General features: G+C 44.9%; 1 protein-coding gene and 1 non-coding gene across 2 annotated transcripts in view; one reads left to right on the top strand and one right to left on the bottom strand.

Moving 5' to 3' along the window:
- The window catches only part of MAU2 (MAU2 sister chromatid cohesion factor), a 58,921-nt gene that overhangs the window by 18,070 nt on the left and 23,345 nt on the right, over nt 1-17,506 (bottom strand). Inside the window, exons 9-15 of the mRNA XM_060232694.1 lie at nt 11,735-11,825; nt 10,839-10,942; nt 9,401-9,478; nt 7,122-7,187; nt 6,846-6,929; nt 5,639-5,688; nt 1,154-1,231 (exon numbers count right to left, since the gene is read on the bottom strand). Of these exons, the coding sequence (XP_060088677.1) occupies nt 1,154-1,231; nt 5,639-5,688; nt 6,846-6,929; nt 7,122-7,187; nt 9,401-9,478; nt 10,839-10,942; nt 11,735-11,825 (551 nt within the window). The remainder of the gene's footprint in view (nt 1-1,153; nt 1,232-5,638; nt 5,689-6,845; nt 6,930-7,121; nt 7,188-9,400; nt 9,479-10,838; nt 10,943-11,734; nt 11,826-17,506) is intronic.
- Nucleotides 1,724-1,795, top strand: TRNAP-GGG (transfer RNA proline (anticodon GGG)). Its single transcript has one exon. It is a non-coding gene; the product is annotated as a tRNA-Pro (tRNA).

The raw sequence follows: 17,506 nt of genomic DNA, 5'->3' as shown, positions 1-17,506 counted from the left end.
GTGGAAACCGACGCCATCAATGTCGCTATAGCGGTCGAAGTGGTGGCCCTCGTGGAAGTCGTTGGAGTCGACCTTGTCAGATCGTGGGATTTCTTCGGGGCCAAGGCGGACGAATCGGTGTGGCAAGACTTCTTCGAAGCCTTGTGGCCGGTGTCGGAGTGCTTGGATGGTCTCTTGTCGGACTTATGCTCCTTGTGAAGTTGAGGAGCAGCCGACGCACCCAAATCTCCCGCTCGGTGCGGGGGAGGTGGCGAATCAGAGTTGGGCATAGCCCGAAGAGATTTTTCAAGCAGGAAACTTTGAAGTCTGGCCGCTCGGTTTCTTCGTGCCTGTTTACCGAAGCTGGCGCAATGAGAGCAAGTATCTACCCGATGAGCTTCACCCAAGCAGAAAAGACAGTATGAATGTCCGTCTGAAGTAGGGATTTTAGATCCACACCTCCGACACTTTTTGAAAGTAATTTTCCCTTCCATATGCTCCGGACAAGGGAGGGGAGAAAAATAGGGAAAGGAAAGCGCAGAAACAAGGGCGCTTTAAAAAAATTTTTTTTATAAGGATGAAAAATGATAGAAGAAAGGTAAGAGAAAAAGGAGAAGACAAGCTGAGAAGACGACGAGCTGAGGAGAGAGGAACACAGCAAGGTAGGTGTTGTCCGGGTGGCGGAAAGGAAGAAACTGAGTGGGAATGGCGCCTCCCGCTCGCTCCAGGCACGCGCAGTCGATGCCTGCTCCCCAGGGCGAGCAGAAAGCGTGCCAAAAAACCGCTCTAGGCAAGCTATTGGAGACTCCGAGGTATGGATCCGTTGCCTGCGGCAAGACCCATGTATGGATCCGTTGCCTGCGGCAAGACCCAGGCGATGAAGATCGCCTAATCCTAGGGTAAGAGGGTGTAGGGAACGTCAGTTCCTGCTGGGCTGAGAACCAAGAGGCCTTTCACTCCCATGACTCCCTTCCAAAAAACCCCAATGCAACATTTTATTTATTACATTTTTATACCATATCCTCTCCTGTGTGGTCTTGAATAGCACTAATACCACTGCATTCTTGAGGAGATCCTGAACTATACCTAGCCATGGTTAAACATGCCAATAACATATGACTGAGTCAACCGATGGGCATTGTCTCTCCCCTTAAAAGCACACACACACACTTACTTGGCTTCATTGTACCTCCCCTGGAAAAAGGAGAAGAGTCCTCGGATGTAGAAGGCAGCAGCCCGCAAGCAATGGGAGCTGGAGGCAAAAGAAAACACACGGTTATGTAAGGGTACATCAAGAGTAGCAGGAGGTGCAGATGGGGGGGGGGGCACACTTACCTTGTGAAGCAGAGAACGGATTGGTGGCATAACACAGTATCATTTACAGCTATCTCTATTATTTATTTATTTAACTTGATGAATCGTGATGTACAACATAAGAATAAAATACATATACATTGAAATCAATAAAACCAGTTACATTAAAAAATTATAAACCCCAATGGCGTCTCATTTAAAGTGCTATTATTCAGTTTTCAGTCATTACAGAGACTGGAAAGTCAGACAGATTCTGTTTTATAGGCTTTTAGTTCAAAGTGGTTCAAAGGGGAGGGACGGTGGCTCAGTGGTAGAGCATCTGCTTGGGAAGCAGAAGGTTCCAGGTTCAATCCCTGGCATCTCCAACTAAAAAGGGTCCAGGCAAGTAGGTGTGAATAACCTCAGCTTGAGACCCTGGAGAGCCATGAATGGAGCTGTGGCTCAGTGGTAGAGCATCTGCTTGGGAAGCAGAAGGTCCCAGGTTCAATCCCTGGCATCTCCAACTAAAAAGGGTCCAGGCAAGTAGGTGTGAATAACCTCAGCTTGAGACCCTGGAGAGCCATGAATGGGGCTGTGGTTCAGTGCTAGAGGATCTGCTTGGTGAGCAGAAGGTCCCAGGTTCAATCCCTGGCATCTCCAAAAAAGGGTCCAGGCAAATAGGTGTGAAAAACCTCCGCTTGAGACCCTGGAGAGCCGCTGCCAGTCTGAGAAGACAATACTGACTTTGATGGACCAAGGGTCTGATTCAGTATAAGGCAGCTTCATATGTTCATATGTCCCAGGTCCAATCCCCAGCATCTCCGGTTAAAAGGACCAGACAGGAGCTGATGTGAAAGACCACTGCCTGAGTCTCTGTAGAGCCACTGCCAGTCTGAGCAGTATTGACCTTGGTGGACCGAGGGTAGTCGGTGTAAGGCAGACTCATGTGTTAATGGGATCCACTGAGCTTTTCTTTATTTACCAAAAAAGGTTACTTTAGTATCCTTCACAGTTTATTCAAGCTACTGGATTTTGATGCAAAAATCATTACACCCTAAAAGGGACAGAGCTTCTCAGTCAAGTTTCCAGATCTGCTTTGTAGAAACAGGAAGCTCAGGGTTCAGTTCTCCATCCCTGACTAGACCTCTTGTCACACTCTTGCCAGTACAAATACCTAGAGTCATCAGCAGATCATGCCACTGTGAGGCAAAACATCCCTGGCCTCCTCTCAAGGGTTAATGTACTAATGGTCCTAGTCCATCCTGCAGCAGCGGTTAATTGGTTTCTTGGCCTATACAGCTCTTATCAGCTTCAAGCCCAAAGATGGAGGTGGCATGATTAAATGCCCATGAAAATTTGCGCTCGAGGGTTAGAGAGCTGGGGTTGATGATGTAATCTTCTGTTGACTTCCCTATGTGGCGGAATTTATTTTGGGTTGGCCCTCTTTATGATCTTAAGCATACTCTTTATGAAATTGGCTACAAGAACTCTTTCTGAAAGTAGCCACGCTCTTATGAAATGAGCACTAAAGCTCTTCAAACACCTTAGAAGCTTCTATATTTCTCTATGATTATTGGCTGCAGTTATGGAATTTGGCCACTAGAGGTCTCAGTCTTTCAGCACCATGGGGCATCTATATTAATAATAATAATAATAATAATTTTTATTTATATCCCGCCTTCCCCGCCGAGGCAGGCTCAGGGCGGCTCACAGACATGGAAAGTACCATGATTACAGTTAGATTAGAGCTCAATGGGGTAACTGAGTGAAGGTTCAAGCTGCCTCTTCAAGCAGGAAGTTCCATATATGGTAAAGATCCTTACATAGCAAGGCGGAAACAAGATGGAGGGAGCAGCCATTTGCCAAGACCCAGAAAGTGGGTGAAAGGTAGAAGTGAACTGGGGACAATCTCAGCCATGATTGTTTTGAGTTAGCTGAAATTGTTTACAGTTGGCTGTAAGAATGGTTGACAGTAAATGACCCAGTAGATCTGTTATGGGGTCACTGGAGTCTATATAAGCTGTGAATTTTTTGGCCCATGCTGCTGATCTGGACCAGAGTGTTGCTACACTGCCTCTGCGTCAGATTATGCCACACTAATTGGAACTTAAGACTCTGGGGCTGCTCTGCAGAGGCAGTTTCTCAGCTGGACAGCCTAAGAGGAGAGACAGCCTTTGCTGATTTAAATCATCTTCTGTTTGAGATCTCAAAGACAGAGAAAATGCTCAGATTTAGAATCTAGAGCATAGCATCTACTAAGATTTGAGACTTTGATTTTAAATGGGAAAATGTAACTAATAGCAGAAGTCCCTGTTGAGAGTTATATTTTTCATTATTGGTTTATTGTATTTTATGCTTTATGCTTGATTGAATTCCAAATGTGTAACTGTTTTCTGTTTTGTTCTCTACCTATATATTTTAAGCCTTCTATCTAAAGGAGAAACTGAAATGTACAAAGTTTATCTAACTGCTTTGTTTTCTATCCATTTGAAGCCTTCTGTCTAAAGAAACTGTATGAGCAACTGTACTAATGCAATCTCTTGTTTTGCCTTTCTAACTATATTTTAAGCCTTCTGTCTAGAGAAAAAACTTGGAGTCTAATAAACTGTTTGCTTTTCTAAACATGGAGTCTAAAAAAGTTTATCTAGGAGGTCTTTAAACTTATTAGTGAGTATGTATTAAAAAGGTAAAGGTAGTCCCCTGCGCAAGCACCAGTCGTTTTCGATTCTGGGGTGACATCGTTTTCACGGCAGACTTTGTACAGGGTGGTTTGCCATTGCCTTCCCCAGTCATCTACACTTCCCCCCCAGCAAGCTGGGGACTCATTTTACCGACCTCGGAAGGATGGAAGGCTGAGTCAACCTCGAGCTGGCTACCTGAACCAGCTTCTGCTGGAATTGAACTCAGGTCGTGAGCAGATGGCTCTGACTGCAGTACTGCAGCTTTACCACTCTGTGCCACGGGGCTCTTATGTATTAGCCTTCTAATAACTGCAGGCTGTTTTGGGAACTGCAGCTTTCGGTTTTGGCTTTGTGCTGTTGGGGGTACAAAAGAAACCCCCCACCAAAGTTGGTGACCTGTGCATACAAAGAATTCGCCAACACCCTAGAGAATGTGTTTGACTGGGTGTCATTCTCACCTGAGATGGCTGGGCAATAAACTACAGGCCTAGGAGAAGTTATGCTAGCTGCGATTCTGATTGAGGCCTAAACCATGTCCTGCTTGAACCTCAATTGCTAGCAACGTAGACAACGCCTGAGCTGTGGCCTTCGTCTTTGGAATTGAAGGTTTGTGCCGTCTAATGCGAGCCCTGAAAGTAGATCCACTTGGGTAGCCATGTTGGTCTGAAGCAGTAGAACCAAGTTTGAGTCCAGTGGCATCACCTTTGTTGGTCTTAAAGGTTCCACTGGACTCAAAGCCCTGGAAGTATCGGACAGTTGAGCATGCTTTTTCATTTTCTTGCTGCATGGCTTTAGAGCGACACTGGTATTGAAATAAATTGTTTATCAGAAACTAAAATAAACTTTATAAATATTTTTAAATAAATTGACTGGTTGGTTGCTTGTGTGCAACTGCCCTAAGAGCCCCCAGAGTTCAGGCTTGAACCCCCTGAAAGCTACCCTACAAGAAACTGCTTATTAGCAGCCTTTGTAAGGGTAAGAGGTTGGCCACAGAAGGCTCTCAAAGCTTGAGGTGAAGGTTAAAGGCAGATGAGCACAGGAAACATCTCCACTGTTCATCCCACCAGCTTTAACGATATTTCAAGTCTGCCATTCACTTTCATTCGCCCTACTTCTCTTCTCCCTTGCCTGTCATTCATTTATCTATTTTTATTTATTTTATTCCATTTATGGCCTGCTCACTCTGAAACTGGCTCATTGTTGCTATTCATATCCAAGGGAAGAAGCTGCAGGGAACTATGCTAATAGTCTCTTTTTCCGGAATGCGCATGTGTGTTGTATCAGCAGCAATAAAGCAGACATGGACTAGTCAACGTCACCACTTCCCTTTTGAATGGCGGGGGGAGGGGAGAGCTGTGAGTACAATAAGAAAAAAACTGGGCTAATCACTATGCAACCATTGTGCTTGGCTGCCCCCTCAACTGTTTGTTCAGCCTTAATGGATCAGTAGCCTTTAAAGTAAAAAAAGAGTAACGTCCAAGGCCCTGCCCAACATACCTCATTGTTTTCAGCTGGTTGCCAGGGGCAACCACTCACCAGCTTAGGCAACCAACCTGCAGCGCCAGCTCATCTATGCAATGGTTTTGCGGAGTGCTCACCCAAGGCCAGTGATGCTGCACGATCCTTATTAGGAAACCACTCCCAACTCACAAAGACATTGGTGGCCTGCAATAACTCTTACATACCTGACAGGGAAGTTGTGGTCTGGATTTATCCTTTCCAACAAACTGTAAAGCTAGAGTCAGAGAAGGAGAAAACAAAGAAGGGAGCTGAAGCGTTTGCTCTTTTACCGTCTAGGAAGTAGAAAAAAGGGAACCTGGGAGATGGTGCAAAGGCGACCCATGCAGAACGGGGGCACTGAAGCCTTTCCAAGCTCTTGCAGAACTGCCCGTATCAACACAGTACCTGTTACAAAGGCAGCATTAAACACAGACCTGACTCTTGGGGGCTGCAATGATGGATGTACCATAGGAACCCCTGCATTCCCTAATACTCTCCGCTTTCATTCAGAAAACAACAGAAGTTTCTGGCTCTTATCATTAGAAAAAGGTGCTCAACACTGTGTGGGCAACGCTTGGAGGAGTCTTAGATGGCCACAGAGTTGCCTGATAGGCCAGTGCTTCAAGGCTCTACATAGCTTCTCTGCCATCTCCATGACTACCAAAACCAAAGTTAGATGGAAAAATTACACACAACATTATGAAACACACGTAGGTGGCACAACTCAGCTTAACAGTGCTACCGAGTTCACACTGTCAAATAATAAATTCTGTGCAATAACGCTGCTTCCTGAATTATTTATTTACTTTAAACTTATATCCCACCCTCTCCACAAATTGACTTAGGGTGGTTAACATTCCCACTCACCAAGTCTTGAACATCTTACTCTAAGTAGCTGGGGGGGGGAGACTCTAGACAAGTAGATACTTTAAAGTTATTTTTTCCCTTTGGATATTGGCTTTTAAAGGCAGCTTGTAATACAAAGTATGGTATCTGAAATATAACAAGCACCATCAGCTGATAAATCAGAGGCCAGCAACCAAAGAGTCAGCAGTCACAGAACGGCAACTCAGCAAATTTAGCAGAGTCACAAAAGCAAACTGCCAACAATACAGCACCATCTCTTGTTTTCTTTGGCTTAAATCAAGTGCTCTCTGAAGCAATATTGGTTTGACCAGCCCCTTGAAAGCTGTGAGGGGGAGGGAGAGAGAACATAGCAGGGAAGCCAAGTTTTTTCCCCAAGTGTCTTCACAACAGGAAGTTACACTGCATCTTGGCAAGCATGCTGAATTATAACGGGCATTCCCAAATGTCTGAGCGTGAGATAAACATGGTACACTTCGACAAGCCACTCCTCATAACCACCCCGAAAACTGCAACCATGGCTCCTACCTCCTGATGCCGGTTGCCTTCCCTGATGTAGACACTGGCCAAGTTTGTCACGATGAACGCCCACAACTCCTGATGGGTGGTCAGCTGCCGCAGGGAAAACAAGAAAGGCCAGGTTAAGCAGGGTAGGGCTTCTGCGACTCACAGCTGGCCTCACTGCATCCAAGCCTTCGAAGTTTTCTTTTCTTTTTAAAGAGACAACCCTCTCAAATAATCCCTATGTAAAACAAGGCAGGTTCGAAGCCACCCCCTGAATCTCAGTTTGAAATCTGGCCTTACCCGCAGTGCTGTGGTGAACTGCGCTTCCGCGTTGTCCATGCAGTTGACAGAAATGCAGTACAGCCCCTTCAAGAGAAAAATAGAAATCACATTTCAGGCTTCAAAATTGGGACTCTGGCTTCTAGAAAAACAAGGAACAAGAAAAAAGGTAGAGGGTGTGGGTCTCTAAAATGCCTGCTGCATCCTGAGGTAAACAGGAGAAGCTAGGTCAACCCCCCCCCCCACCCCCGTAACAGCATGGGGAAGGGGAATTCAGTGGCACATTTGATGTCCCCACACCCAAAGTGGAGGGGGGGCTGTGTTAGGTTAAGAATGCTACGCTCATTCCATGTATTACCAAATGCTGAGGTCTGGGGAGGTGTCAGTGGAACAGGCCTTTTATTTACCCAGTTTTTCTACAATACTGAAGCATATTTCTTCAGGGACCCACAGGTATATTCGGACTCACAGTGGTCCACTTCTGATACTGCTCTCATTCCCCACATTGAGGCAACGTTGGCCTTATTTGTCTGGGTCAGACCTTGCCACGTTTATCTATGCAACTGGACTACTGCAACTCACTTTATATAGAGCTACCCTTGAAAATTACAATGCGGCTGCCAGAACATCACAGTCAACTGACATTACCCCAGTTTCGCCGCAGCTGCACTGGCTACCAATCCGTTTGCGGATCTGGTTCAAGGTGCTGGTGTTAACTTTTCAAACCCTTTATGATCCGGGACCCTCTTCTCTTCGGGACTGCCTCTGCCACTGTAACTCCCTGTGCCTCCTTTGGTCATCCGCAGGGCTTTTTTTGCGTAGCAGGAACTCCTTTGCATATTAGGCCAAACCCCGATGTAGCCAACCCTCCAAGAGCTTACGGGGCTCTTCGCACAGGGCTACTGTCAGCTCCAGGAGGATTGGCTACATTAGGGGTGTGTGGCCTAATATGCAAAGGAGTTCCTGCTATTAAAAAAAAGCGCTGGTCATCCTCTCGGGGGTCTCTTGCAAGTGCCAAGCTGCAGGATGGTTTGGTTAGCCATTACCAAGGAAAGGGCTTTCTTAATTATGTCCCTTGCCTTGTTGAACATGCTCTTGGATGAGACCCATGCCCCGCGGGACTAGCTTAGCTTCCACAGGCCATGTGAGACCGAACTGTGCAGGCAGACCTTTGGAGATTTAACCATATGTTCTAGCTGGTTTGATAGTAGTACGGCACTGAGTCATGTATCTTAATATTTTATATGGATTATCTCGTGTTAGTCAGTTTACAACTTATCAGGGCTTTTTTTGTAGAAAAAGCCCAGCAGGAATTCATTTGCATATTAGGCCACACACCCCGATACCTAGCCGGAACTGTGTTCCTGTGCTTTCCTGCTCAAAAAAAAAAAACCCAAAAAGGCCCTGTAATTTATAAGGTTGTTGTCAGTATTGTAAGTTGGCACGAGACCCCTCTGGGCAAGCAGCAACGAAAAAAACCCTCAAACACATGAAGCTGCCTTATTCTAAATCAGCCCATTGCTCCATCAAAGTCAGCCTTGTCTATTCAGGCTGGAAGCGGCTTGTCCAGTGATTCAGGCAGAAGTCTTTCACATCGCCTTGTCCTGGAGATGCTGGTGACAGAACCTGGGAACTTCTGCACACAAAGCAAAGGCTCCTCCGCTGAGTCATGTGCCCCCCACTTGCCATGAATTGCAAACGAATAAATTACCTTTGTTCACGGGGACTCCATCTTTCAACTAGGGTGCAACTGATACACAGGTGTCTGCTTCCCACGCACCCCCTCAAAACTTAGAATCACAGAACTGGAAGGTACCTCCAGGTTCGTCTAGTCCAACCCCCTGCAGAATGCAGGAAAAATCACAAATACCTCCCCTTCACACACATAATCCCCAGTGGCCCCTGCTCCATGCCCAGAAGATGGCAAAAGGCTCCAGGATCCCTTGACAAACTGGTCTGGAGAAAAACAGCTGACGGACCCCAAAGCATCAAATCAGCATTTCTCGAGGGCGGGCCACAAGAGCTTCATCTTCTCAATCTCATCAAGAGAAAGCCCTTCCCTTTACAGAGTTGCGAGGGTCTGCACAGCAGACTATGAATTGCACGGGTGGGGTTTTCCTCATACTGAAATACCGCCAAATGTTAAGAGCTATTAATTTAAGACACACACACACAAACACATGCTCTGACTTGACAGTGGGAGATGCTGCTCGCTTTTCCTCTGAAAACGTTTTACACTGATTTCCAAGCCTGACTATGTGAAGGTGGAAGGAGTCATGCACGAGGGGCGTCATACTCACCAGAAGAGTGTGCAGCTGAGCCGCATGGTTAGAAAAGAGCCTGGGAGACTGCTGGCAGAGCTGGCAAACCTGAGAGATCTTTCAGCAGAAAGACAGGAAAGGACAGAGCATTTTATTTCACACTGGGGATCCTCTCCCGCAGCAATACAAACTGCCCCCCCCACAGTTGTACAGGTCTGCTTCTGAACAAGCTGAGAAAATAAAAATCTCAAGGCCCAGGTAAGGGGAGCTCAATCTCCACCCTTAAGGCCCAGGAGGAATCGGCTGAAGCTAGCGGCCACTGACCTACGTGGGGCTTCCAGATACAGCCCCATCCTGAGCAAATACGGTTCCTCTCAGCACTAGTGATCTGAGAGCATCATCTGATGGTACTGAAAGAGCTCTACCAGCTGGCTTGTTTGCTCCCCTGCACTGTACAAAGTGCAGGTTGAAAGTTTTAAATGGCTAGTTGAAGCCCCTGTTTTTGGGCTCTGACCTCCCTGCTGCAAGGCCTCATTTAAGGGGCTCTTCCCATCTAGCTGCTCAAACAGAAACTTCTCTTTCCACTAAGGCCTCTGAGTTTGTCACCAAAGGTGGGATCTCCCTCACATCCTTTCCCTTCTGGCAGCCTCAGGAATTTTTGTTGTAAACCACTGTAAGGAAGTCTGTCGCCACTTTACACGGTATTCATTATTTATAACTGTATGGGCCAGTGGTTAGAAGCTGCCTTGTAATTTCTAGCTAAAAATTATGCAAATAAACTTGTAATTAACTTATACGACGTGCTGTCACAGAATGGCTACTACTCTGAGGGCTTTCAAAAAGTAATTGAGACAAAATTCACAGGAGAAACCTGTTACAGGGCTGCCAGCTGGGGCAACTAAATGGAGCCTCCACACTCAGTTGCAGGCTACCTCCAGATGCAATTTGCCTGGGGGCAAGAACAGTGAGAGGGGCTCAAGAAGGAGAAAAGATTGGATTTATACCCCACCCTCCACTAACCAAAGGAGTCTCAGGGAGGCTTACAATCTCCTTTCCCTTCCCCACATCAAACACCTTGTGAGGTAGGTGGGGATGACAGAGCTCTCCCAGAAGTGCTCTTGAGCAGAACAGCCCTGAGAGAACTTGTGGCTGACATGAAGTCACATCAGCAGGTGTATGTGGAGAAGTGGGGAATCAAACCTGGCTCTCCCAGCTAAGAGCTTGTGCACTTAACCACTACACCAAACTGACCAAAGCTTCCGTGTCCCTGCCTACAGGATTTGTGAGAGCATCCAGCTGGCCACTGGGGGAGAAGAGATGCTGGAACAGATGAACCCACCTCGGAATGATCCAGGACAGCTCTTCAAAATGAAATAAATTCAGCTGGGGCCACGCCAGATTTTTCAATTTAGGATTCCTGCTCCCCTTTCTGATATGACACCTCCCCCCCTCTCCAGATTCAAGCAATGGCCTTTACCTCTTGCAATGCTGTAGCTTTGTGCCCTGTGACAAGCCGGCACATGATGATATGCTCTAGCAAAATCACTTGGAAGGATGATAAGATCGGGCTGCAGTCCAGCACTGGAAGGAAGAAAGAAAGCTGGATGGAGGGGAGGGATAATGAAAAACACAGCAGCCCTGCATCCAGAGGGGCAGCTGGCTCCCCCAACGTAAAGAGCCTACTTGAGTGCTGGAAAGCAACTGCTTGGCAATTCTGGAGGGGTGCCATCTCCCTCTAGGGCCCTTTGGATGGCTAAAGCCAAGACACACGCACACACATAAAATCCCTGCCAGTCTCTGTCCTCTGTGGGAAAACGAGACTGAAAGATACCCACCACCAAAATTCCCTCTAAGCTATGGAGTCTTGTGAGCAAACATTCTACTTTGTGAGCTGCTGGCATGAAAGTTGTGAGCTACTGCATGAATTATCTTGCTCTGGGATCATTTTTCCTGAGCTAAGACAACAAATGTGTGAGCCAGAGGCTTAAAAACTGAGCCAGCTCACACTAACCCACCTTCGAGGGAACACTGCCCACCGCTAGCAGGGAGGCACAGAATGCCTTGCTCTACATGAGCCAAAAAGAATTGGCTTCAATCCACATATGCCAAGGAATACTCTTCAACGGCACAAGAGAGAGTAAGCTTTGGAAAAGTAATGATTCGTTACCTTCTAAATGGGAGCTATTACGGGGTTTGGGAAAGTGAAGTATGGCTCCCGAAGAGCAGTAATATAGGGGGTGTCTATACAACCTCCCCCTCAAAAGAACAAATTAACATGCATTTTAAGCACAGAACCATGACAAAAAGGTACCCAATCACACCCAACAGCACTCAGTGACCCTCCCCATTTTTTTTTTTAAAAACATTGCTCACTTTTGAGTTTCTCCAACTGCATAAGCGCTTTGTCAGTGTACTTTTGAGCCTTCTCCAAGTAGCCGGCTTGCATTGAGTGCATCACTGTCACCTGGCAGGGAATACCAGAACACATCACTGTCAGGTGGTAAGAGGCCTTATGCCCTCCCCCACAGCAAGTGAAACATGACTTGTATGCAGGCACAACTTCCAGCATCACCCACATGACAAGAATTTGCACACCTCCGTTATAAACATAACGGAAGCCATGTTGGATCAGGCCAATGGCCCATCCAATCCAACACTTTGTGTGTCACACAGTGGCATGCGCTATCAGGAGTCCACCAGTGGGGGCAGAACTCCAGAAGTCCACCAACTATTGCCCCCCAAGCACCAAGAATACAGAGCATCACTGCCCCAGACAGTGTGTTCCATCTATGCCTTGTGACTAAGAGCCACTGATGGACCTCTGCTCCAAATCCCCTGCTTGTAGCCACCACCACTTCCAGTGGCAGTGAATTCCACATATTGATTACTCATTGGATGAAGCAGTACTTCCTTTTATCTGTTCTAAACCAACTGCTCATTAATGTCATCGAATGGTCACAAGTTTTTGTATCATGACAAAGGGAGAATAGTTTATCTTCTCTATCCAATGTATAATAATGTATAAGCAGCAGCTGAAGCCACGCAGATAGGAACAGAGGAAGCCCCCCCCCCACCTCCACAAACGCGGAGGGGTTTGCGGAGGGGGTGTGTGATTCCTCTGTCCTGGCTTCAGCTGCTGCTTATAGCAGGGGCTGGGAACCCAGCCCCTGCTATAAGCAGCAGCTGAAGCCACGCAGATAGGAACAGAGAAAGCCCCCCCCCCCGTCCGCAAACGCAGCGCTTCGGGAAGCGCTGGGTTTGCGGGGGGGGGGGGGGGTGATTCCTCTGTCCTGGCTTCAGCTGCTGCTTATAGCAGGGGCTGGGATCCCAGCCCCTGCTATAAGCAGCAGCTGAAGCCACGCAGATAGGAACAGAGAAAGCCGCCCCCCCTCCGCAAACGCAGCACTTCGGGAAGCGCTGAGTTGCAGGGGGGGGGGGGGGTGATTCCTCTGTCCTGGCATCAGCTGCTGCTTGCGAAGCGCTGGGTTTGCGGGGGGGGGGGTGATTCCTCTGTGCTTGGCTTCAGCTTCTGCTGATAGCAAGGGCTGGGATCGGAGGCTCCGATCCCAGCCCTTGCTATCAGCAGCAGCTGAAGCCAGGCAGTCAGGAAGAGAGGAAGCACCCGCCCCCTCCGCATACCCAGCACTTCGCAAGCACTGGCTGTGGAGCGGGCGGCGTGCTTTCTCCCTGCCTGTTTGCATGGCTTCAGCTCTGGTGCTTAAAGCAAGCGCTGGGATCGGAGGGCGGAGGGAGCGATCCTGGCGCTTGCTGTAGCGTCAGAGCTGGAGCCAGGCAGGCAGGCGCGGGAAGCGCCGGACTGAGGCAGCGGATTCCCCCCCCCCCAGGAAGGTACGTATGGTACCTTCGCTCCGTAAGACGCACACACTTTCCCCCCCACTTTTTTTGGGGGGGGGGAAGTGCGTCTTATGGTGCGAAAAATACGGTATATTGTGCAGCTCTTGAAGCTCCAACACTCCATTGGCCAGCTTGGGAAGAAAAAATTCTCTCTTTAAATAACTTCTCGAAGACAAGCCAGTCAGCAGCTTGGAGAATGTATTTAAAGTTAAAGTGGCTTTCTCCATCTAATATTGTCTCTACTGCTACAAATCTTCCATCTTTATCTTTAAATACTAATTTTGGCTCCAATTCTTGTTTAATATAAAAAACCACTCCCCTTTTCTTCTGTTCAGCCAATGAAAAAAATTCCACTCCAATTGTTTGTTCCATAAAAATTTCTAATCCTTTTGTTTAATATGCACTTCTTGCAAACAAATTATATTACAGTTTTGTTTCTTAATCCAATGAAATGTTGCCCTTCTTTTTTGTGGTGAATTTAGTCCATTTACATTCCAAGACAATAATTTGTAATCCATCATGGTGCAAATTCTTTATTTTCTTCAAAAAATCTACACATATCCCGTGCATTTGTAATCGTAATTCTTTCCCCCTGGAGCTCAAAGCTCAAGCCTTCGGGTATTATCCATCTGAACCTCATTCCATTGTCTCTCAATTTTTCTGTCAACTTTTTATATGTTCTTCTATCATTTATCACTTGCCTTGGCAGCTCCTTCATGATTCTCACTCTACTGCCTCCCACTATCAATGTCTTTTCAAAGTTTTTACTCATGATCCTTCCCACCATTTCCTTTGTCATATATCTTACGACAACATCTCTTGGTAAGTTATTTTTCTTGGCATAAAGTGAGTTCACTCTATACATATAGTCATACATGTTTTTAGACTCTTCAGGGTCTTCCTCTAAAAATTATTTTTATTATATATTCTTTTAAAACACCATCCTCCTTCTCAGGTACTCCTCTCAGACGTATCCGAGTCTCCATCAATTTGCAGTCATGGATTGTCACTTTTTTGTGCATTTTCAACAAGGTGGAATCATATACTTTCATTCTGCCTTCTACCTCCTGCACTTTCTTAGATGTTTCCTCAGTTTCCTTTCTGAGATCTTCCGTATCTTTTTTATCTCTGCAATAATTTTCCCCCCGATTCATTTATCATCTCTCTCACCCCTTTCATCATTCTGGCCTCCATTGCCTCCAATTGGTCCTGCATTTTTCCCAATGAAGTAGCCCTTGTACGGTGCTGCTTGTGTTCAGACATTTAAAAAACAACAAAAATTTGGACTGCATCAATTTCCAATTCGACTATCATATTCAAAAGAGTAGGACCTGCGCTTTATAATAAGCCCAATTTTGCTGTCCTCGGAGCTCCCACAGTCAAGGTATTTATTTTTAGTTTTTAAAACTTCCAAAATGGCTGTCGCAACTTTTTACTGCTCCTTACAATTTTCCCCCTTTTAAAAACATCCGAGGGCCACATAAATAATATGACCAATAGTATTTAACCTCTTACCCTCTTCTCAGTTAACTCCAATAATTTTTAATGTCTCGAATTCTTTAAAAACATTGTTTTTATTTTGACCTCCCAGCAATGGCCGCCGATGTTTCTCAATGGTAGCTCAGCTCGACATTTTCCTCCCCCGTTGTTATTAGGACTCTATGCGCCTAATAGTGCAAAGGATCAAAGATTTCAGGTTTTCACGGCTGGTAACATCATTAGGGTTTGTAGAATCTTTCGGGCTCAAGTGCCGTGTTCTACTGGAGAAAGTTTTTCTTCCAGACGTTTCGTTCTCAGCTGCGGAGAACATCTTCAGTGGCGTTGCAGCCAGAGCAGGCGCTCTGACCTTCTTGGCTGCTGTGCGTTGAGCGGGGCCAGGGCTGCTGGAGAGCTGCTATTTCTAGGCTGGAGGGGGTGTGGTGAAAGGGCAATTGGTTTGTGGATGTGCCCATTGTTTGGTGGGGCTTCCTGGAAGGTTAGTGATAAGGAAACTGGCTGTTGAATGTGACCATTGTTCTGTGTTAATTGCTGGGAGGGTTGGAGGGGGTGTGAAGATAAGGAAGATGGTTGTTGACTGTGCTGATTGTTCTGTGGAATATGCTGGTTGTTCTGTGACTTTCTGCAATTTATAGTCTGTAGGGTGTTTTGCAGAGCTGGGTACCAAGATTGGTGGATGAAAATGCCTTCTTCCTTTCTGTTAAAATTTTAACAGAAAGGAAGAAGGCATTTAACAAAATTTTAACAGAAAGGAAGAAGGCATTTTCATCCACCAATCTTGGTACCCAGCTCTGCAAAACACCCTACAGACTATAAATTGCAGAAAGTCACAGAACAACCAGCATATTCCACAGAACGGCTTAAACAACATTTGATAAACTTCATAAAGGAAGATCAAGCAGGGTTTCTTCCCAAAAGACAAATAAGAGACAATATTAGAACTGTTGTAAATATTATAGAATATTATGAAAGACATCCAGAAAAAGAAGTAGCATTATTTTTTGCAGATGCAGAGAAAGCATTTGATAATTTAAATTGGGACTTTATGTTTGCAGTAATGGAAAAAATGGAGCTGGGTGAAAACTTTATAAGAATGATAAAATCAACATATTCTGAACAAAGTGCAAGGTTGTGTATAAACACAGATCTTACAGAAGATATGAAAATTAGCAAAGGTACTAGACAAGGCTGTCCGCTTTCACCACTGTTGTTTATAATGACTTGAAATATTATTGATGCAAATCCAAGAAGAAAAAGAAATAGAAGGAATAAGAATAAAAGGATTTACTTACAAATATAGAGCTTTTGCTGATGATATAATGTTTATAAATGAAAACCCCATACAAGTTACACCTTTGCTGCTAGCTAAAATACAAGAGTATGGGGAGGTGGCGGGACTTTGTATTAATAGAGAAAAATCAAAAATTCTGTATAAAAATATGCGGATGAACAAGCAACAAGAATTACAGAGACTAACGGGTTGTGAAGTCACCTCTAATGTAAAATACCTAGGGGTGGAGATAACAATGAAGAATATTGATCTGTTTAAAAATAATTATGAGAAGTTATTGCGTAAAATGGATGAAGTCATGTTAAAATGGAATAAGCTTAATTTGTCATTGCTGGGTAGAATGGCTGCAATCAAAACGAATATCTTACCAAGAATAATGTATTTGTTTCAAACTATTCCTATTGTGAAGGATGGAAACAATTTGATAAATGGCGAAGGAAAATCTCAGAATTTGTGTAGGCTGGGAAGAAACCAAGGATTAAAATGAAAATTTTGACAGATGCAAAAGAAAGAGGTGGGTTTCAACTGCCGAATTTAAAATTTTATCAGGAAGCAGTTTGTTTAGTGTGGATGAAAGAATGGATAACGTTGTTAAACAAAAAACTTTTAGTGTTGGAAGGTCACGGAAATAAATTTGGCTGGCACGCGTATTTGTATTATGGAAAAAAGAAGATGGACGGTTTTTCCTCTCACCATTATATAAGAAATAATTTGCTAAATATATGGATTAAATACAAGAAATATGGAGATGAGAGACGACCGTTATGGATAGTGCCAGCTGAAGTAATAAAAATAACAGCTGAGAAAAGTGGTTGTCATATAATCAATTATTAAAAATACAAAGTGGCAAAATAGAACTGAAAACTGCTGAAGAGTTGAATCATAAATATGATTGGTTTCAAATGCAACAAATAAAGAGCTTGGTGGAGAATATTAAAACTGAAGGAATAAGGAAAGAGCAAACAGAATTGGAAAAAGTTCTGCTTGGAGACAATGATAAATTAATTTCAAAAGTATATAAATTACTTCTACAATGGTCTACAGAAGATGAAGTAGTGAAATCGCAAATGATTAAACGGGCAATTAATGTAAATAAAGGAATACAGATGGAAACTTGGGAATATTTGTGGAAGAACTCGATGAAACTTTCAACATGTCAAAGTATTAAAGAAAACTGTTTTAAGATGATGTATAGATGGTATGTAACTCCTAAAAAATTGGCAAAGATGAATAATAAGATGCCAGACAGATGTTGGAAATGTAAAAAGCATAAAGGTTCTTTCTACCATATATGGTGGACTGGTGAAAGAGCTAAAATGTTTTGGCAGAGTCAGCAAGAGATTTCTAAGATTTTGGGATATGAATTTAACAAAGTTGCAGAGACTTTTCTGTTGGGACTACAAATGGAAAAATTTCCAAAAGAAGATAGAACTTTAATCTGGTACTTGCTCTCAGCCGCTAGGACATTGTATGTGCAGTTGTGGAAGCAAGAAAAAATACCA

This window comes from Heteronotia binoei, chromosome 2, assembly GCF_032191835.1.
Source record: "Heteronotia binoei isolate CCM8104 ecotype False Entrance Well chromosome 2, APGP_CSIRO_Hbin_v1, whole genome shotgun sequence".
Lineage (NCBI taxonomy): Eukaryota > Metazoa > Chordata > Lepidosauria > Squamata > Gekkonidae > Heteronotia > Heteronotia binoei.
This window is presented reverse-complemented; position numbering and strand designations above follow the sequence as displayed.